The sequence below is a fragment of the Seriola dumerili genome, unplaced genomic scaffold (assembly GCF_002260705.1).
Source record: "Seriola dumerili isolate Sdu_G_001 unplaced genomic scaffold, Sdu_1.0 BDQW01000321.1, whole genome shotgun sequence".
In the NCBI taxonomy this organism is placed as follows: domain Eukaryota; kingdom Metazoa; phylum Chordata; class Actinopteri; order Carangiformes; family Carangidae; genus Seriola; species Seriola dumerili.
In genome coordinates, this window is record NW_019174576.1 from 70,877 (window position 1) to 94,062 (window position 23,186).

The 23,186-nt window shown below is 41.3% G+C and overlaps 1 protein-coding gene across 2 annotated transcripts in view; it reads right to left on the minus strand.

Annotated features, from left to right (window-relative positions):
- LOC111231933 (lipoma-preferred partner homolog) overlaps positions 1 to 23,186 on the minus strand; it is a 144,436-nt gene that overhangs the window by 53,971 nt on the left and 67,279 nt on the right. For both annotated transcript variants that reach the window (XM_022759215.1, XM_022759216.1), the window contains exon 6: positions 19,042 to 19,164. In XM_022759215.1, coding sequence (XP_022614936.1) covers positions 19,042 to 19,164 — 123 coding nt within the window. The remainder of the gene's footprint in view (positions 1 to 19,041; positions 19,165 to 23,186) is intronic.

The following is a 23,186-nucleotide window of genomic DNA, read 5'->3' on the forward strand; positions in this document are numbered from 1 at the left end:
GTCGGGTTTGAAGCTACTAATAATACAGTAATAATGTATTAATGACTACTCATTACTCATTACTTGCTGTGTTCCATCGCAGGACAGTCTCTACGTTAATGTACTATTAATGATTTAATAATAATATTTCATAATTAATAATTATTTTGTTATATACTGTTTGCACTTGTATATATTTAAATATTTTAACTAGAGGCCGAGAAATATGGAGGAAAATATACGTCACATTATTACAGGAAAGTTTTCCAGTGTTTTTGAGATACGATGAACGTGTTGTTAATCTTGTTACATCACAGAAATCTTCTCATTATGACACAACATCTATGCATTTTGTGACAACATGATACCTCGGCATGGCACTTCATAATACAACGCAGTGCAGTAAATGTATAAATGTATAATATTGTACAATTACAAATATTAAGTTCAATGCAATAAACTGTTCTAATCTGCGATTTATCTGCTCGACACATTCTGTGAAACGATAGGATTGTATGATCGCAATAAAATTCCGCTGTGAGCTGATCAAAGCTCATATTGATCGGTACTGACTTTAGATGCGTGTTAAAAATTAGACGCGCACCTCACTCGCAGGAAGGGTTAGTAATAATGATGACCAGGCTGGTTTACATCACACCTAAAATTAAGCCTCCGCAGCCAGTGATTCAGTGTGAGACTCTGTACGGCGCCCCCGTGTGAGGCACAGTTTAAAATGTGGAAGTCCGACCTGGCACACAGCATCAGTCTCAGTGCACGCTGTGTTGTTGTCTCCAACACCCCCTCTCCACAACACACAAACACAACACATACACATACAGTTTTAGAAAAGTTTTCTCCGACCCCTTTGGAAAAGTTAACCCTCACTCTATACTGTAATTCAGACTGACTTTGCAAACAACTTAAGTGTGAAATTTCACAGAGACTCTCAAGAAAGCCTTTTGACACATTAAAAAAGATTAGGAGAGACTATACAAGCCTTGGGGGCTGAGTAAAATTGTTAACTTTGCATTTCAAACCACGAGGGTGGGGATTTTTTTTTAAAGCAAGCTTGGGGAAAACCCCTAAAGAGGGAGAAGTTCTGCATCTTTTCAGACTCATCTTAGACTTGGATATTTTTTCTCTCAACTTTTTTTCCTGCTCCTTATTCACACAAAGCCAGTGCTCTCGACACTGTCGGCTCTCCCTCCATTTGCATCTGTCTATTTCAGCACTTACACATGACCATGGAAGAATCCCCGGTCAACACCACTCACTAATCTTTCCCTTCACTTTCACTCATCTTGTCTCTGCACGATCAGGCACAAAAGTCACATTTAAAAAACCAGACAGCCCGGTTCCGTTCGTTACAACTGAGGATATCAATTCCCTTCCTAAAATAGTTCCAGATAAGCCACATTAAACATGATTAAACAATGTCTTTGTGGACAGCGGTGAGGCCTCCAGCTGTTTTGAAACTATCTTCCTTTTGCAGTTAAATTATTTATGCCACATATTGGGGACTTTGACTGGTTTACTTTTTATATCTGATTCTTTTTCGCTCCTTCAAGTGACAGCTGTGTGGATGTTTCAGCAACATGTTCCGCCCACATGAATTAGAATAAATGGATTTAATGGACGCCCTGTTTCACATCTGTCCTGAAATCCTGCCACTGGTCCATTCTGTGTTTTGAGAAACGGCGCTTTTTTTACTTTGGATTTAATTAATAGGCGTTTTTTATAAATAATGCAGAAACAGTGTTAGCAATAATGCTAAAGACAAACAATGTCACAGTTTATTCTTTTTATGGTGCATCAGGCAGGTGATTTCACTGGAGCAGCTCTATCACAACTACAACTATTTGCATGTACATTCGCGATAATAAAAAAATAAAAACGAGAGATGAAAGTCTAAATATCGCAAAAGTTTTATGTTGCGGAAAAGAAGCGTTAGTAAATCATATTTGTCGTCACAGCGGTGCATTCTTCTAAACATCTCGTGAGGAAGTGTCTCAAAACAGTAATAAAAACAAATACGATCAAGTAATTCATGGGATTTTCTATCGTCTGAAAGTTTGACTGGCACTTTTTCATTTTTGTCCTCTTGCTGCAGCCCTTCTTCTGCAGCGCTTTTAATTTCAATTTCAACCCACAAAGCCTAATAGTTGCGCAACGCAGCCGAGCAGCGTTCTGGTTAACCTCGAACTCTCGCCGAAAGCAAACAAGGCGAAGGGTAAGCTCCTCAATAGAGATGAATGGGGAACAAAATCCAGTTGTGACCGTAGCTACAAACCAATTTGGGAGCGGCTACATGGGTAATTTGGACAGATTTCAGTGTGTAATCGTTCCGAACTTGTTTGAACAGCAGTGGTTGGAAACGCGTGTTAATTAGCATTTTCCTTTGTAGATTTTCTGGAAATCGTGATTAAACTCCGATAAATCTGGATGGAAACCACAGTTTTTCCTGGCATGTTTTTTTTGTACCTACTCTGAATGTGGACATCCTGAACTTACACATGAGAGTCAGACTGATGGATGGATGGATGAAATAAAGAAATTCTTGGAAGGAATAATGGGAATAAAGCATCAGTTGTGCCTTCTATATCTAGTAATCATTTTTACATCTACATGTGTAAATGTAAAATTCACACATAAAGTCAGTCAGTCAGCTATTTGACAGTGGAAAAAATCCAGGCACAGACAAAAGAGTTTTATATCAACCAGTGTTGAAGACTAAATTAGTCCAGTTCCTCCTGTGTCATATGGAGTATAAAAGGTCATGCTCTATTGCTAATTTTAGGCTTAAAGTAAAAATAATCTTTTCCATTTTGACTTTTCATAATGGCAAAGTAATTTTTCCAGCCTGTGATACAGAAAACTACAGACACATAAAAAAAAAAAAAAAAAAAAAAAGCAGGGAGAAGGAGAAGACAGGGAAGGAGGCAGGTACGCGTCACATGTTCAGTGCTTGACATACACACCTCTGGTTTTACCACCAACACAACCAAGATGATGCAGCTGAACATTAAGTCCATGTTTCAAATCCACTGTTATGTAATCCCCTAAAAAAAAAAAAAAAACTGGGTTCCGAAAAAAAAAAAAAAAAAAAAGAAGAAGAAAAAAAGTATGTTATTTCTAGTATGAATGTAACAACATCAATACAAAGTAGGGCGTATTACTCACTGATGCAACTAAAAATCATTTTCTGGGCTACTGTGTGAAAAAAAAAAAAAGTCCCTGAGAGTCACCGATCGGGCGTTTCTGGGGGCTATCTGTACAAAAGAGAGGAAATGTGTGTTTTGTAGTTCTCACACAGCAGAAACTAATTGTTTCATTCACCTCCTGCAGAACTACAGGCCGGGCTCTCGCGCCGCACACACCGTACCCCCTGACTCATCCCCTGTAATGAGCTTTTCATGCACTTGTGACCCCTCCTGCTTCAGGAGGTGAAATACTGCGCGGCGGAAAATGTCCAATCGCTTTATAGTGTGTCGATGTCATCATCCCAGAGACGGCAACTGTAACTGTCCTCTCGACAGGCGGTGTGTGTGTGTTTTGCGTGTGTGTGTTTGTGTTTTAGGCTTGAACGTGTGATTGGGAAGAAGGATAATATTCACTGACAGCAGTTGATGGTAAGCCTTTTAGCATTGTTACTAGGACTTCATGATGTAAAGAGGTCTGGTTAACATTGACTGACACGGCGTCCTGGCTCAAGCTAAATTTGTCATTGGTTCACCCTGCTAATAAAGACAAAGGGGTGATACTATGCAGTTTATCTGACTAACAACATTGACGGAACAAACTGAGCGCCTGAAGGCATGCTCCTCTCTCCACAGTTGGCTGCCCCTGTCAAAACTCAAAAACCTGCTGCCAGATTGGACCATAAGGTCAATGGGCGCCACCGGCACAGTGGCAACATCTCTGCTCCGTGCAGCAACAACAGCAATCAAAGCAAATAGCACTACATAAAACAAACAGAGAAGGAAAAACTTAAACGCCACCCAGCCCTGTAATTACAGCGCTGGAGTGTCATCTCGATGCAGTCCAGTAGCTCCTGGAGTAAGATGCAGAAACACACAATGCTCAGGTAACTGTCGTGTAACCTTCAAAAGCAAGAAACCGTCCATTTCTTTTGTTTATAATTTGTCCTTAAAGATCCAATATTGTTAAAGGTAGATGTCCATGTGTTGATGATTATAGAAGCAGGTCTAGGTTCTTATATTAATACTGTGAAAGCATCAAAGCCTCAGTCCACAGAGAAATGCCACACAGCCTGTTATCAGAAACTGAGCCTTAAACCAGCCGTCAGGACTTCCTGTAACTTTGGTGATGTCACAACAAAGCAGTCACCAAGCCCCGCCCACCTGGACCCACATCCAAACCTTGCAGGATTTGGTTTCCTCTGAGTGTTTTTACCTGAAATCTGCTATATTTTTATTGTATCACTCAGAAAACAGTCAGCCAATAAGAAGAGAGGCTCAGAGCCTCCTCTCTTCTGATTGGCTCACTGACCCCTTGTGAGTCTGTGTGTGTGTGTGTGTGTGTGTGTGTGTGTGTGTGTCTCATCTGTGGACAGAATCTGTAAACACGATACAGACATGAAACTTCACAGGCGAGTATTTGAGATCAAAATGAAAGTCGGGTTTGAAGCTACTAATAATACAGTAATAATGTAGTAATGACTACTCATTACTCTGCTGTGTTCCCATCGCAGGACAGTCTCTACGTTAATGTACTATTAATGATTTAATAATAATATTTCCTAATTAATAATTATTTTGTTATATACTGTTTGCACTTGTATATATTTAATATTTTAACTAGAGGCCGAGAAATATGGAGGAAATATACGTCACATTATTACAGGAAAAGTTTTCCAGTGTTTCTGAGATACGATGAACGTGTTGTATCTTGTTACATCACAGAAATCTTCTCATTATGACACAAACATCTATGCATTTTGTGACAACATGATACCTCGGCATGCCACTTCATAATACAACGCAGTCCAGTAAATGTATAAATGTATAATATGTACAATTACAAATATTAAGTTCAATGCAATAAACTGTTCTAATCTGCGATTTATCTGCTCGACACAATTCTGTGAAACGATAGGATTGTATGATCGCAATAAAATTCCGCTGTGAGCTGATCAAAGCTCATATTGATCGGTACTGACTTTAGATGCGTGTTAAAATTAGACGCGCACCTCACTCGGCAGGAAGGGTTAGTAATAATGATGACCAGGCTGGTTTACATACACACCTAAAATTAGACTCCGCAGCCAGTGATTCAGTGTGAGACTCTGTACGGCCGCCCGTGTGAGGCACAGTTTAAAATGTGGAAGTCCGACCTGGCACACAGCATCAGTCTCAGTGCACGCTGTGTTGTTGTCTCCAACACCCCCCTCCACACACACAAACACAACACATACACATACAGTTTTAGAAAAGTTTTCTCCAACCCCTTTGGAAAAGTTAACCCTCACTCTATACTGTAATTCAGACTGACTTTGCAAACAACTTAAGTGTGAAATTTCACAGAGACTCTCAAGAAAGCCTTTTGACACATTAAAAAAGATTAGGAGAGACTATACAAGCCTTGGGGGGCTGAGTAAAACTGTTAACTTTGCATTTCAAACCACGAGGGTGGGGGATTTTTTTTTAAAGCAAGCTTGGGGAAAACCCCTAAAGAGGGAGAAGTTCTGCATCTTTTCAGACTCATCTTAGACCTTGGATATTTTTCTCTCAACTTTTTTTCCTGCTCCTTATTCACACAAAGCCAGTGCTCTCGACACTGTCGGCTCTCCCGTCCATTTGCATCTGTCTATTTCAGCACTTACACTATGACCATGGAAGAATCCCCGGTCAACACCACTCACTAATCTTTCCCTTCACTTTCACTCATCTTGTCTCTGCACGATCAGGCACAAAAGTCACATTTAAAAAACCAGACAGCCTCGGTTCGTTCGTACAACTGAGGATATCAATTCCCTTCCTAAAATAGTTCCAGATAAGCCACATTAAACATGATTAAACAATGTCTTTGTGGACCGCGGTGAGGCCTCCAGCTGTTTTGAACTATCTTTCCTTTTGCAGTTAAATTATTTTATGCACATATTGGGGACTTTTGACTGGTTTATCTTTTATATCTGATTCTTTTTCGCTCCTTCAAGTGACAGCTGTGTGGATGTTTCAGCAACATGTTCGCCCACATGAATTAGAATAAATGGATTTAATGGACGCCCCTGTTTCACATCTGTCCTGAAATCCTGCCACTGGTCACATTCTGTGTTTTGAGAAACGGCGCTTTTTTACTTTGGATTTAATTAATAGGCGTTTTTTATAATAATGCAGAAACAGTGTTAGCAATAATGCTAAAGACAACAATGTCACAGTTTATTCTTTTTATGGTGCATCAGGCAGGTGATTTCACTGGAGCAGCTATCACAACTACAACTATTTGCATGTACATTCGCGATAATAAAAAATAAAAACGAGAGATGAAAGTCTAAATATCGCAAAAGTTTTATGTTTGGCGGAAAAAGAAGCGTTAGTAAATCTATATTTGTCGCTCACAGCGGTGCATCTTCTAAACATCTCGTGAGGAAGTGTTCCTCAAAACAGTAAATAAAACAAATACGATCAAGTATTCCATGGGATTTTCTATCGTCTGAAGTTTGACTGGCACTTTTTCATTTTTGTCCTCTTGCTGCAGCCTCTTCTTCTGCAGCGCTTTTAATTTCAATTTCAACCCACCAAGTCCTAATAGTTGCGCAACGCAGCCGAGCAGCGTTCTGGTTAACCTCGAACTCTCCGCAAAGCAAACAAGGCGGGGTCAGCTCCTCATAGAGATGAATGGGGAGCAAAATCCAGTGTGACCGTAGCTACAAACCAATTTGGGAGCGGCTACATGGGTAATTTGGACAGATTTCAGTGTGTAATCGTTCCGAACTTGTTTGAACAGCAGTGGTTGGAAACGCGTGTTAATTAGCATTTTCCTTTGTAGATTTTCTGGAAATGTGATTAAACTCCGATAAATCTGGATGGAAACCACAGTTTTCCTGGCATGTTTATTTTTGTGACCTACTCTGAATGTGGACATCCTGAACGTTACACATGAGAGTCAGACTGATGGATGGATGGATGAAATAAAGAAATTCTTGGAAGGAATAATGGGAATAAAGCATCAGTTGTTCTGCGCCTTCTCATACCATTTTTACATCTACATGTGTAAATGTAAAATTCACACATAAAGTCAGTCAGTCAGCTATTTGACAGTGGAAAAAATCCAAGCACAGACAAAAGAGTTTTATATCAACAGTGTTGAAGACTAAATTAGTCCATGTGTCCTACTGTGTCATATGGAGTATGAAAAGGTCATGCTCTATTGCTAATTTTAGGCTTAAAGTAAAAATAATCTTTTTCCATTTTGACTTTTCATAATGGCAAAGTAATGTTTTCCAGCCTGTGATACAGAAAACTACAGACACAGTAAAAAAAAAAAAAAAAAAAGCAGGGAGAAAGGAGAAGACAGGGAAGGAGGCAGGTAGCGGTCACATGTTCAGTGCTTGACATACACACTCTGGTTTTACCACCAACACAACCCCAAGATGATGCAGCTGAACATTAAGTCCATGTTTCAAAATCCACTGTTATGTAATCCCCTAAAAAAAAAAAAAAAAACTGGGTTCCGAAAAAAAAAAAAAAAAAGAAGAAGAAAAAAAAGTATGTAATATTTCTAGTATGATGTAACAACATCATACAAAGTAGGGCGTATTACTCACTGATGCAACTAAAAAATCATTTTCTGGGCTACTGTGTGAAAAAAAAAAAAAGTCCCTGAGAGTCACCGATCGTGGCGTTTCTGGGGGCTATCTGTACAAAAGAGAGGAAATGTGTGTTTTGTAGTTCTCACACAGCAGAAACTAATTGTTTCATTCACCTCCTGCAGAACTACAGGCCGGGCTCTCGCGCCGCACACACCCCCCTGACTCATCCCCTGTAATGAGCTTTTCATGCACTTGTGACCCCTCCTGCTTCAGGAGGTGAAATACTGCGCGGCGGAAAATGTCCATCGCTTATAGTGTGTCGATGTCATCAATCCCAGAGACGGCAACTGTAACTGTTCTCTCACAGGCGGTGTGTGTGTGTTTGCGTGTGTGTGTTTGTGTTTTAGGCTTGAACGTGTGATTGGGAAGAAGGATAATATTCACTGACAGCAGTTGATGGTAAGCCTTTTAGCATTGTTACTAGGACTTCATGATGTAAAGAGGCTGGTTACATTGACTGACACGGCGTCCTGGCTCAAGCTAAATTTGTCATTGGTTCACCCTGCTAATAAAAGACAAAGGGGTGATACTATGCAGTTTATCTGACTAACAAACATTGACGGAACAAACTGAGCGCCTGAAGGCATGCTCCTCTCTCCACAGTTGGCTGCCCCTGTCAAAACTCAAAACCTGCTGCCAGATTGACCATAAGGTCAATGGGCGCCACCGGCACCGTGGCAACATCTCTGCTCCGTGCAGCAACAAAGCAATCAAAGCAAATAGCACTACATAAAACAAACAGAGAGGAAAAACTTAAACGCCACCCAGCCCTGTAATTACAGCGCTGGAGTGTCATCTCGATGCAGTCCAGTAGCTCCTGGAGATAAGATGCAGAAACACACAAATGCTCAGGTAACTGTCGTGTAACCTTCAAAGACAAGAAACCGTCCATTTCTTTTGTTTTAATTTGTCCTTAAAGATCCAATATTGTATAAAGGTAGATGTCCATGTGTTGATTGATTATAGATCAGGTCTAGGTTCTATATTAATACTGTGAAAGTATCAAAGCCTCAGTCCACAGAGAAATGCACACAGCCTGTATTCAGAAACTGAGCCTTGAAACCAGCCGTCAGGACTTCCTGTAACTTTGTGATGTCACAACAAAGCAGTCACCAAGCCCCGCCCACCTGGACCCACCATCCAAACCTTGCAGGATTTGGTTTCTCTGAGTGTTTTTACCTGAAATCTGCTATATTTTTATTGTATCACTCAGAAAACAGTCAGCCAATCAGAAGAGAGGCTCAGAGCCTCCTCTCTTCTGATTGGCTCACTGACCTGTTGTTACTAGAGCTCCAGAGAGAAGCCTGAGAGAGGAGATGTAAAACTACACTGAGATGGTTTTCGGTTCTTAAAACCACAAATATATCTTCTTCTGGATCAACACTTCAAAATAAAACACAGGAAAAGTGTAAAAAAATGGAGCTTTAACAGCAAACCAGCAGCTGATCATTCATGTTTTCTATGACTGACCTCCGACACAAACCCGCACTGATAGGTGAAATGTAACATGTCACTACATGCACCTTATTGCACGCGTTCCTGACTGATGCAAATTTATTCCGCCTTAAGAGAAGCTTAAATCAAAGTGTCTCTCAGTGTTGTGACAGCTAAAACACGTGAAGGACATTACGACAGGACAGTAACACAGGTATACTGCACATGGAGGCGGTAACAAGAGACGCTCTGAAAACAAGGGCACACAATGTCACACGCTGCAAAACCTCCTACAGGCCACATGAGACAAATGTGCCAGGTGAGGCAATGAATAAATGTATAGAATATTTGAACTGGCTGTTGTTTTTTTTTAATTTTTTTATATGTATAGTATATCTCAGAACAAGTGCAGTGAGATTAAATTTCCTCAAAATACACTGAACGAGATCCTCTGACACCTGAGATGTCAAACATAATAAAGGATAACTCGCCAAAGTCATATATTACTTTTACAATAAAATAGAGAGCTGAGGTGAAACCGTGGCAACGAGTACGCTGTTTCAGAAATTAGAAAAACCTCATTCAGAATCACTTTGACATTTATAATAATGTAAAGCAAAGCCTCGGGAAGCCGCGCTGCTCAACAGCATATACTGCAGTTCACTGGATAGAGCTGGTACATTTAGAAAAAAAGAAAATGTTAAAGTCATTTTTTAATCTGTTTTAATGGCCTCTGATCAACATCATTTCCCACAAGCCTTTGCAGGTTAAACATGACCAGCTTGACATGACAGACTCTGGCTAGTTTAGACTGTGACAACAGCAGGAGATGCTAACAAAAGAAATAATTGTTTTAACTGTTAAAGTCAGAAAGGCTTTGAATTCTAATAATAAGTGCTGTTGTAAGAATAGATCAACTTTTTCAGGAAGATCCCTGAGAGAAAGTCTCAATGAGAGATGTCACAGAAACTAAGCTACACAAGTGCATTTTGGGAAATACTCAAGAAGGAGATCAATACCGCTCTCACCCTGAATATCAGGCCAGCAGCTGGCGAGCTTATCTCAACACAAAGGCTGGAAACGGGGACACAGCTTGCCTGGCTCTGTCCAGAGGTAACAAGACTCACAGCAACTTCCTGGTAACCGTCGCCACGGTGAGCGGAGACTCCAGGACTGTCGCACCTGCCGCTTCTGCCCACTTCCAGCCTTTCTGTAAAAAAAGCTAAGCTAATCAGCTTCATATTAAACCAACAGATATGAGATGGGTATCAATCTGTTCATCTATTTCTCAGCAAAAAAAATCTAATAAAAATATTTCCCAAAATTTCAAACTATTCCTTTAAGCTGATTCAGTGAGTTTTCTGTAACAGGTAGTGTTTCCATATATTTTAGCCATCTACAGTGTTGTCACGTGAACAGCTTTACGCCTGTGATCCAGTCACTCTCTTCCCACCAGGGAGGTTTGTTTTGGCCTGTGGTGATTAAAGAAATGGCGTTATTATGTCTTACATCTTACCTTTAAACATAACATTGTCACATAATTAAACCTGACACAAACGCAGACGCAGCTATTCCACGTTAATCCATGTATAAATACAAACATATTCAGTTGAGTGCACCTCGTATACAGAACACCCACAGACTAAGTGCTGAAGAGCGCTCCTGCAGCGATGGTAGAGAGAAGTGAAATGTTGAGGCCGTCCCTTGAGATGCCTCCAGAGTTTAGCACCTCATAAGGGGAGCAGAGGAAAGGTCACCAACCCTATCATACTCTCGGGGAGCTGAAACACGGCCGGGGCGGTCTGCAGTCTGCAAACTCTGTGATCGTTCGGCAGAAGCCATGATCAGTGGGAGACTCGGGAGCGAGCGGCGAGGGCCTATCATTCTGCCGTGTTGTGACAGCAAGCGCCAACCGCGATGCTCTGCCTGTTGAGAGACGAGAGTGTCACGGCATGGCTTGACTGGCACAGTGTGAAGCGAGGCCTCCTCGGGGCACTCGTGTGGAAGGATCCATCTCAGCAGCATTTCAAGCGCTCGCTTCAGCTAAACTGTCAGCAGACTTCAATAATTCCCATCCGTTTTGTATGGACATGACAACTTATTACACAGACATGAGGCTATTTGACGCTGAGTGAAAATACAAACAGACCGATGTGTGCAAAGCCGACGTACTGGGGAAGTGACAGTAATGTGTGCGCCTTGGTATCACTTTATGAACCAAACACAGCACAGTGTATCTGCCACTGTAAACGCAAAGTCTTATTCTGTGACATTTAACAGAAAAAAAGGCGGTGGTGTGAGTGGTTTTCCACATTTCTGCAGCATGTTTCATCAGATGGGATATGAACTTGGTTCTTCTTTTCTTTTTTTTTTTTTTAAAAATTCTGCTCATATAAAATCATGTAACTTGATTATGTAAAAGTAAAACTTGGATGAGTTCACTTCCTTCTTAGTTTTCCGAAGCACTGAAACACTAAAATAACGATTTACACTGATTCTGCCAAGTTTTTCTAAATATTCAAAGTAAGTGACATGGTGAGAGCTAACAACAACCTCAACATGTAGTAGAACCAAAGCCAGGCAGTTTTTATCCAGATCTGAAGCTGAACTGCTCAAACCTGACACGCATTCATTCAAGGAGAGTCAGATCTGATCCGAACGGACCTTTAGGACAATCAAACCTCAGCAGATCTAAGTAGAGAAAGAACACGGCAGCAGAACGATGCATCAGCAATTAGCAAACAGCTACAGGTGAACGATTATTCAGCATGTTGCCAAGTATTTGACCAAATACCCTTTGATGAACTCATGAACTTTGCATTTTGACCCAGGAACTAAAAACTAAATTTAGTTCCTTTGACACAGTGTCAGGTGCCAAAAAAAAAGTTCCTACGCAGGGGGGGGGGGGGGGGGGGGACTTTCTACTTTCAGAGTCTGCCGAGTCTGCAGAGTCTGACTGTTGCTGATTGGTCCAACACCGACTCCAGCTGCTTCAACTTGTTCCCCGCCTCATCCAGAAAACATGGAAGTGTTCATGTGAGCACAAGGGTCTGACGTTTCTTCTGATGTTTATTTATAATAAAAACAAAACTTATGTCGTCGGCTTCCTGACTGAGAAATGTGTAAAAGGGTTTTTTTTAGGTCATTTTCCAGTTTAACTTGACTCTGTTTAGTTTGGGATACCTGAACGCAGCGATCGTACTCGGGTGCAGCTCGATACAAGCAACCAAGACCCTTCAGAGGAGCGACCTTGAACTGATCCAGCTACAAGGTGCACTCTACAAGTCTGAGCTAAATGGCTCCCAATGAGCAGAATCAATAGACGCTAGCAGCCAGCCAGAGAATGAGTCGAGGTCTGACCCCGACTAACAATGAGGAACGTTGCTTCTTTGATATCAGGGCAGACAGGAGCTTCTTCAGGAACGTCTTCCTGTGTTTACTTTCCCCGCTCGCTCCAGACGCCGTTAACCAAAGAGTCAAGTGAACGTTCTCACCTGGCGACATGTGATGCATTTTGGTTCTGATGGTTTTTCTGTGTGAAAAGAAAAACTGAACATGCAACAAGTTCATCAACTGATTCGAACCAGAACTAAGGAATTAGTTTTGCTCTTAAGATTCAAGTTTAGATCTTAGAACTTTCTATAGTTTCTGAAGCCATTAAGTCAAAAAGGACAAACTGACACAGTAACGAGTCCTGCTGCGTCAGACTAAGACCTTAACTGACCCAAATTAGACCCTAAGTCAAGTCCCGAGTAAGGTTTCAAATATCACCGACTGAGTGGACGAGTGGAGACCTCTAGACCTCAGAGTATCAGTCTTACATCACGCTTCAAAAACACACGTCTGACTCCACAGTTTAACAATGTGCACATGAACATGTCCATGTCACAGGTTCCCAGCGTCTTTCCTTAGTCAAAGGTACACACACCTCTTGACGCAGCGCTGCACAACTCCGGACGTTCGCCGTGGCGTCAGAGAACGTCCTTTGGGGAGCTGAGGCTTTTTTTTTTTTTAAATATTTGATGCATTACGCTGCACATTATCGTTTTGCAGCGTGTGGATGAATCAGACAGGAAGAGCTTTTTCATTTCAACTCACATCTCATCACCTCAGATTGAATCAGATCAGAACGAGGGGGCCAGCTTTAATGGAGGAAGTGCATTAGAGTTTAATTGGGACAAACATGTCACTGCTTAATGCGGAAAAATTGACTTACTTGGCGACTTAATTGGTTATACAGTTAAATAAACCCACACTGTTTATATTCACATGATCACATGATAATAAATCGCTGACTGTTTTAGTTGCCATCATAACAAAACACAAAAAAGACTGAACCAAAATAAGTTCTGGAGTCTTGGGTGTGATGTTTTCTGTTTTGAAAGTCTTATAAATGAGGTGATGAACTTGAACACCATTTACATACGTGCACCATTTGTAAAAAAAAAAAAGAGTGAGACCACACACACTCTATGTGCGGAAAGGCTGACACTGTTTACTCTTCAACTTGTATTCTCCTTGTGTTCCTTCGTGCGCATATTAGCAGAGCATAATTGCAAATTTTCAGCCACCTGCTACAAGCAGTCGGCCAAAACTATCAATCTCCATCTTTCAAGGAGGTGAATACAAAAGATGTTATTCGGGGAAAAAAAACACCAAAAAAACAATCTGATGTGAAAGAGCTTGTGTGGATTCAAAAGCTGTGGCACACATTCATATGTTGAGGTCTAATTATACACTTCCTGTTTTACCATCCAGTGGCAGACCTCTGTTCTGACGGCCACACTCAGTTTCCATGTTGTTAATTACGACCTAATGGCACAAACTGAACGCGAAAAATATTTAAAAAAAAAAAAACAAAAACATCCTGATATTCAATTCTTTTTCAACAATGTGCAAAAGTGCGGCACAAAACCGGAAGCCGTGGGATCTCAGTGGGAGCGACGCTGATTCATTTGATTACTAGAAACACAGGAGAGGTCAGTGTGAATTAGAGGTCACGGCAGTCGAAGCTTCTGCAGCCTCCACACCAAACTTGCTCTGGCGCTTGATGAGTGCAGTATTTTGACACTCATCTGGGCCTCCTTGTTAACTCACCCACAACAGATCTGATGTGCTCAGACAGGCCTACGCTGCACATTAGTGGGGCTGGTCGGGCTCAGATTGCAGCGCTGCACACTTGGAAGGATTTAGCACGAACACGCTTCTCTTGTGTTTCCTCGAATAACCGAGTCAGACTTTTAAATTAAAGACTACAAGAGTCATTACGTCTCATCACGACGGGATCAGAAGCCGTGTTTAATGCACGGAGGAAAATATGCAGCGGACAGTTCGTCAGGTGACCGATTATGTCTAAAACTGTGTCAGTGAAGCTGCTGTAAGGTGTACGAGCTAAACCTTCACCACGTTACTGTAACCTGTAAACCAGCGGCGAGCAGGTGTCCACGCTGAAAACACGGGTTTTGACGATCCAGATCGTCACGTTTGGGTCTCATAGAGTTTAATGACACTCTATGCAGGCAAACACTGGAACGACCAAAATGTTCACACAAACACTCTTTCCAGCAACTGAACCCCCCCAAAAAAAGAAATAAATCAATCTGATACTTTACTTTTGTTTTTCTTTTACTTTACCGTCTGCTGAGTGCGTGTTGTGTTCATGTGACTCAGTGAAACAGAACTTCTGTAGACTGCGAGTGGATGCTGCATGTTTAACAAACTGCGTGCCATGTAATTAAATGCAAAGGTTGAATTAACTACCTGAAAAGAGTCAAACAAATGACTGGAACTGAATCACCTTTTAGACAACGACGTAATTGTTTTTCTACGTGACTGATAAGAACTGAAAAATATTACAAGTGTCAAATAATATGTGTGTGAGAATAGTCGAACACGTCTGATCCAGATATGGCATCAGAAGAAGGAACAGCTACCTCCAATAAAGAGTCTACCGTTATTATCAGGCTTGTCTTGATTTGCGCTGTCGCAGGATGAAGCAAACAAACTGTAACACAAACTTAGTTAACTGTGTCAAACAACAAATGACATCTAAGATGGAAGTGGAGAGAGAACAAATGGGAATTATATAATGATCACATTTCATTACCCACTGTTATGCCACAGAGAATACCAACTAAAGCAAACAAAATTGTTTTGATGTCTGGGAAGCATCAGTGCCGGCTGAATGTTTGCAGGAATGCTCCTTAGATTTTTTATGAATGAGCAGCAACGTCCATTTCAATTTCATCTGGGAGGCGAGCACGCATAAGGTCCCCTCGCTGATTCCAAATTTAACATCGAGAGGAAGAGTCCTCTCCCAGAAGCCTGAGCGGGAGGGCGGCGGGCTGGCCTATTGATTTTGGAGAGCTGGCTCTGTAATTGCTTGTGCGCAGAAAGCTGTAAATCAGGAGCACTCGTTACTCTTTGCTTATACAAGCGGAAGATTACTGTGCAGCAGTTGTGCCAATGCTGGGGTCTGAAAGCTGGAGCAATACACACACACACACACACACACACACACACACACACACACACACACACACACAGAGCAGCGTTACACTGTAGAATAATGCATAGAAAGAAAGCAAGCACGGACTGACAAGAACAGCTGGGTGGAGGAAAAGGTCAACCTGAGTTAATCAGCTAGAATCAGCATCAGCTGACGAGAGAGAGTAACAGTGTGTGTGTGTGTGTGTGTGTGTGCATATGCTCATGATACTGAAATATAAACAATTAAATAGAAAGCAGAATCTTTTCCATGTGCAAAGAGCCCAGAGAGGAGACACAGAAACAGGGAAAGGGCATCATGATAGCGCAGAGATGCTGACTGGGAAAACAGGGTTAAGTCAACAAAATGTCTGATACATCATCTTTCATGATTAATACATGTCATGGCTTGTATGTGTACTCTGCTGAGACACAGGTGGCGTGGCTTCTCACCCAGAACTCCGAGGGGTTTGCGGCAGGTTATAGTAAAAATAAATGCGCAGCGACTTTGACCCTGACGGGTAAAACCGCCACGACGGCCATACATTAGTCAGTATGACCGTTCACCCTCTCACTTCGCCAGCTGGGCTCTCACAGAGCTGTGCAGGTACACATCAATTTTTCAACTCATGTTGACAACAGCTTTCAGACTCCTGCACTAATATACACCGCGTGTGTTTTTATCCCTATACAAAGGTATGCACTCACACTATATTTTATTTAGGAAAAAAAAAATGCATTTCAGCAGCTGGTGGCTTCACATCTTAAAAAAAAAAAAAAGAAAAAAAGTTTGTCCTTATAGACCACATGTATGTGAGGCCTCAGTTTGTACACAAATACTTGTCTGCGTGTGTTTACAAGAGAGAATAAAATAAAGGAAACAGATATGTTGTATGTAAACAGGTCTCCACAGGGAGGGGGGAGTTATGACCTCGTCAGGCTGACAGCGAGCGGGGTCACGGAGCCTTACATTGCTCCTGTGCAGACACCTGTGGATCTTCTTGGCGCTTCTGCTTAGATAGACAGGAAAGTCACGGAGAGAGAGAGAGAGAGAGAGAGAGGGAACGACATGCAGCAAAGGTCTGGGGACAGACGCCCTGACACCTGTAGATCTACGCAGACTGCGGGTCACACCCTTCAACATTCTTCATGAGCACATAATGTCATGTCATTACAGCAACATCTGCACCCAGGAAGACGGACTCACCACGACACCGAGCGTACTAGAAACCATCCAGTCACATTTTACTTATTGTCTATAATGTGTGTCATTTCAGAACCACAGGCTTCGCCGTCTGTCACTGTGTTTTCCGCCATTTGTTTCCCCCCTTGTGCGGTGCGATCATTTTCACTTTGTGTCAGGCTCATCTACGTTTTTAACTCCCTCTGACCAGAAAAGAACCAAAGGACGTGAGCAACTTGCAACCATCAGTCTTTTGTTTGTCTTTGTCGACGTGCAGGCTTTCACCCAGAAAATACCACGTTTCTCAGACTGTTCGTGAACGCAACTTTTCATATGTACTTTTATATTCTCCAACTCTCTCTCTCTCTCTCAGCTCTACATAAACGTCACTAACGCACCAACGACACACCGTGGGGTCAGTGGATGTACATCGGACCCTCGTCTGCAGCTAAACCAACTGATCCGTCAATTATTTATCGTCTGAACCCTGCTTTCAGCCTAATGTATGCATCCTTTGACACCACGCCACATGCTAACGACACAGTAAATAGCCCTGCAGAATAAACACTCTGTTAACACTTAAACCTAAATATAGTGCAGCCACATCTCCCTCACGGAGAACACCCTTTCAGGTATCACATTATTGCTCGAATATCTCACATGAGACCTGATCTGCACGGTGTCGAAAGCCCCTCCGAGCCTTCCCACTCCAAACACAATTGGTTGGAGTTTTTTTATCCGCCTGTCCTACATTTATTGTGTGTCAAACAATTTAACTGAACTGCCCAAGGCTTTGACTTTTTGAAGTTACTCTTAATATCATCTAATATCAACTAATGATATAGGCCAAGACTCATTTTTGTCAAAACATTTAAAAAAAAAAAAACGATGCAACATATGGGTCAGTAAATCATCTCGTTTGCAACAGTTAAACCTTCTTTAGTGCGCACTTCACTTCTTGTTTAAAAGCTCTCATTAAGTGGAAGAAGCACTCACATCCTTTACCTGAAAGTACCTGAACAACAATGTAAAAAAAAAGAACAAAGAAATACAGTTAAGAGAAAAGGTCCTGCTGCAGTAACAGTAAAGAAATACTATCAGCAAGATGTAGTTCAGGAATCATTTTAAATTATCATAACTGATGTATTAATTCATAAGGAGCCTTTTATTGTTGTAGCTGGTTGAAGAAGTTTTAATTATGTTATTTAATTAGGTAATTATGGATGTGTTTAGGTAGTTTAGTACAGTGGATCCCAACCTGAGGCTCAGGCTGCCTCCACAAGATAAGTGTGGTCATCAGATTAATGAGGGTTGTTCACAGTTATATTCTTGTTTTCTCTAATCTTTTCCCTTTTTTTTTTTTGTGAAATATTGGATTTACATCTTTGGGCTCAAAGAATTATTTGCACGAAACCATTTTTCATCTCGTGATAAATGTATTTTACGAGCGTATTGCCTGTTTCTTTATGTAAAATCTGAATTCCTCTTTCACATACAGTGAGATCAAGATCTTATCTTCGAGTGAGACCTGAGAATATTCACAGCAGAGACACAAGAGCTCAGTGATTTACATCTACAGATATGTATCTGTCATCTGTATCAAGACATCTGTAATATTGATTCTCTTCCAATCTTCAAACCTGCCTATTCTGTTCAACTCCAACACAAGCATTCAATGCAATTATATTTATTTTATATTTATTTTGCATTGAAAGCTTTGTATCTCTCACTCTGTCTTGTAAGGTGTCGTTGAGCGGCTTGAAAGGTACCTATAGATATAATTATTATTATTATTATTATTAAGTATTATTTATATAAACAACAACCAGAGCATATATTTAAATGCATTTAAAAACTAAAAATCGAGTGGTGAGAAAAGAGGTGTGTAAAACAGGTGCACAGTTTTTGAATCGGCGTATCACTATCATCTTAAAGTGTTTCTACGGTGATCGTGTTTCATCGCCCTCCCTGCCACAGAGGGCTGTAACGCAATCCTCCCCTCCCTGTTAACAATGTCAAACTGAGATAACCCCGATGACATCACTATGACGCCTTGTTGCTTTTCCACCGCTCAGCGTCTGTGTGTGTTCGTGCGCACAGGTGCGCAGCGGCGCCCGCAGCGTCATACCTGTGCGGTGCGCGGCTTGTAGGGCGAGCTGCTCTCCAGGTCTGCCAGGATGCTGGTGAGCGAGTCGATCTCGGCGTCCAGACTGGAGCGTCTCTCCTCCAGCGTCTTCTCCGGTCCTTTCATCTGTCGGCAAAACGGTCACAAAAAGGTGCAGAGCGGCGTTAAGTTAACCAGCGGCTGAACTTAAACCAAAAAACAGTCGGTAACGACACTCGGTTACCTTCACCAGCTGCTCTCAAAAGTTAAGGACAGATCTTCATCAATGACGAGTGATTCTGCCTCTGAGATGTGTTTTTTCTTTTTTTCTCTCCATACTTCTTACACCTTGGATTACAGTTTCTAAGTTCATGTTTCACCTTGACCTCAGACAATCCCTTTGAAAGCCACACATCAATAGCAGAGACTTTTATTTTTCTGTGAGAGAAACGCAGTGAGAAATAAGAAGTGATGTATTGTCTGAGAGACAACTTTCATAACGCAGTGCACTATTCACCTCCTGCTTTTCACTGCACTTGGATTTACAGTATCTCATTCTTCATGCATTATTCATCACAATCTCATCCACCAACATTTCAAATAAAAAGGTCAATTCTTTAAAATGAAAGTCAGATTTCTTTTTTTTAGTCCATATTTTTAAGTGTGCTGTAAAAAGATGATAAGAATTGCTCTGATTTTTTTTTTTTTTAAACTAGTTTATTATCAGAGGGAGCTTCAAAGTACTAGTAACAGGATCACTCCAGCTGTCTGAGACCTCACTGATTTATTCATCTTAGGTTTTCTCACCTCGGAGAAAGCACAACTTCCAACATAAGAAAAAGACACTGAAATCTTCGAGCAAAAAGAGAAAAAAAAAAAAAAAAAACAACAAAACTGTTGCACAAAAATCTGGAAAGTAGTTAAGATGATCTGACCATTAGTGGCAGCCGGCTTTCTACAGAATTCCCGGGAATTTCTCCGTGGAATGACAGATATATTTTTAGTCTTCTGAACCATGCTGCAACTGCAAGAAGACTTCTTGCAATTGCCTGCGGGGGCTTTTTGAGTTGGCTGGATCAGTGACTGCTTCTTATTCTAATGTTATGTGTTTGGATTACCTGTCACAATCTATTACAGGCAAGGGGGTTTGCCTCCATTTGGAGCCGAGCTGCTGCTTAAAAACATCTAAGGCAATCACGGGCAGGGGTAAACAAAGCAAAACACTAATGGCTTGTCTCAAATCAACAAAAGAAAAACAGGCAAACTTGTTTAACAGTGATAACGAGGAGGATGAAAGGAAACACTGCAGTCTTTGTGACTTGCCGGAATTCGCCGTGTAGGGCTTCATAATGTGGACAACAGCCATGATGGGAGCTAACTGCTTTTGTCTTTCTCTCTGCTGCTAAAGCTCTCGGCATTAAGGTGTCAGAATCCAGACGTCTCTCTCAGTCAGAGCGACGAAGACAGGAGAATATTTCTGCCTCCTTCCGAGGAAATACCATTTAGCCGCTGATTTATTCATTCAGTATGTATAATTTCTCTTCAGAGGCACGGAGAGGAAGATGTAAAGACATCTTGATTGATATCTATTCCTTTTTCTGAGCGGTGCGGCACGGTCACAGACTTCTGCTCTGGTTACAGGACACATAATTAAGATACCAGCGGTGTATTAAGGAACTGGGTCTCATTTCCAGGGTGACTCTGCAGCCAGTGTGATTGAAGAAGAAAAGTTATAGATGAAAACAGTAAAGCACTAATTAGGCTTTTAATTTCTTATGTAATTTCAGGCCTCGAATATACTATTAAGATGAAAATGAAGAAACGGTGGAAAAGGAGAGAAACTAAGTGCTGAATGAAAAACGAATTTTAAGATGTTTATTTATCTTAAAAGATAGAGTCATGTTTTGTTTTTTCAAGTCTGACTTTATCTGTCTGAGTTAAACAAATCAAGTTGATATTTTCCAGCCTTACAGTCCTTTGAGTACAAGAGGCCCTCTTTGTGTTTCCTCAGACGGTTGCGGTGCTCGGTATTGGTGGAAGGGATGGTAACACAAAGAGGGAGTTTGTACTGAAAAGACTGTAACTTTGAAAGACATCCACTTGACTTCATTAACTCAGGCTGCTTGAAGCCTCAAGTCAAATTTCAAACTTTTGAAAACATTTTTGCACAAATCGAGTTCTGAGGATTTCGTTTCCCTAATTTCCTACACGGGAAGAGAGTTAGGAAGAATGTGCAGCACAAACCAGGAGGAATGATTAAAGCAAACAAAACCTTGTTTCATTGGACATAAAAGCTGCTTTTAAAGGTCCCGTATTGTAGGAAGGGTAGATGTGCATGTGTAGTGTGATTATAGATCAGGTCTAGCTTCTATATTAATACTGTGAAAGCATCAAAGCCTCAGTCCACAGAGAAATGCACACAGCCTGTATTCAGAAACTGAGCCTTGAAACCAGCCGTCAGGACTTCCTGTAACTTTGTGATGTCACAACAAAGCAGTCACCGCTCCCAGCCATGCCCCCCCCCAAGCCCCGCCCACCTGCACCCACCAATCCAACCTTGCAGGATTTGGTTTCTCTGAGTGTTTTTTACCTGAAATCTCCTGTATTTATATTAAGATCACTACTCAACACCATCTTTCCCTCAACCCACCGGAACCTTTACCAAAGCACCGTCACATCAAGGAAGTTATTTATTTTTCACCTGTGATTCAGGAAAGGTTGGTATGATTTGGATCAGAGGGTCGAGACCAACCACCTGAGTTACTGTTTGGGTTGAAGGACTTTGGTGTGAAATTATACTTGAATAAGTAGAATCATTTCCTCTTCCCATAAAGGAACATTTAATGCTTTTGTTTAGCTGGAAAATTCAAAATCTGTCCTGTATAATAACAGATGGAGAAAAAAAAGAAATGCAACATTATTAAACTGAGAAAAATGTTTTTTAGCTTTTGCTAAAAAAAAAATCTTTGAGCAGCTGGGTTCAATATGAAACACAAACTGCAGCTCAAACTCGACTATGACCAACGACGACGCATCAGAGAAATTCTGTTCTGTTTTTTTTTTTAATTCAGCCGTTGCAAAATGTGATAAAACAGGACGACTTCACTACATTTTTATATCATTTTAATTAAACTTTACAGAAGCCTTAAACAATGTCGGTGTGTGATAGACGCTGTGTAGTTATAGAGGAATGTTTCCCACACAGTTAAGTCTGCAGATTTTGGTTTCAGATCAGTGTTCAGCACTGGCCACTACCCTGAGTTTAGGTAACGTACCCTGACACTAGTGGGTCCGTAGTAAAAACATGGCCACTGGCATTTAATTAAGGATGATCTGCAATTTCAAAAAAAACGAACAAAGATTTGCTGAGAGCTCTACAGATTTTATATCACAAGGAGTGAATTCAGCTTTTTTCTTTCTAACCGTTTGAGTGTCTTTGCAGAACCAGCAGCTCTGTTGATTGGCTGAGTTTCGCTTTCCCTTGGTCAAACAAAACCAGGGAATTGAGAACTATAACCGTCATTACACTCCGACTTTTGAAATATCTGCATAACTATGAGAGCGCCTGTAGTTTACATCAAGGTCATAACACCACGTGAACACAGATACACAGCCGAATCCCAAGGGTGCTGTCTTATACTGTCTGTGTGCAGTTTGTGTGGGAGGTGCGCTGAATTTACACGCGTTGCATAACTTATTTAAATTATGTAACATTCTGTCTCTAAACTCACAAAGGAAGCATTCATTTAGGATAGAAAACTGGTTAGATCAAATGAGGGACTTGAGGAGGGAGATTTTTCTTCTTCCTGCTTACACTCAACAAAAGGAATGTGAAGCACTTGGAGGATTTCACAGCGGAGGTCAAGTGCTGAGTGTCAGTCAGATCGCACAGGCCAGATATCCCAGGAGGGCCAAATGCCTGTGGGTATTCTGACCAGCAAAAGTAAAGACAAGTGACAAGGCTCCGCCAATAGGTGTCAGCCTTCTATCCTTCCTGCGTTAGAGCTCTCAGAAAATAAAGAAAGGAGTGTGTGTGGGTCCTTAAGTTATGACGGCTGGCTCCAGGCAGCATCTGGAGCTGCATACGTCTTCTGCAGTTGGCTGCAACTTATATGGACAGACAGTTTTGCTGGAGTTGGTACACGAACTCCAGAGTGGAGCTCGGGGCT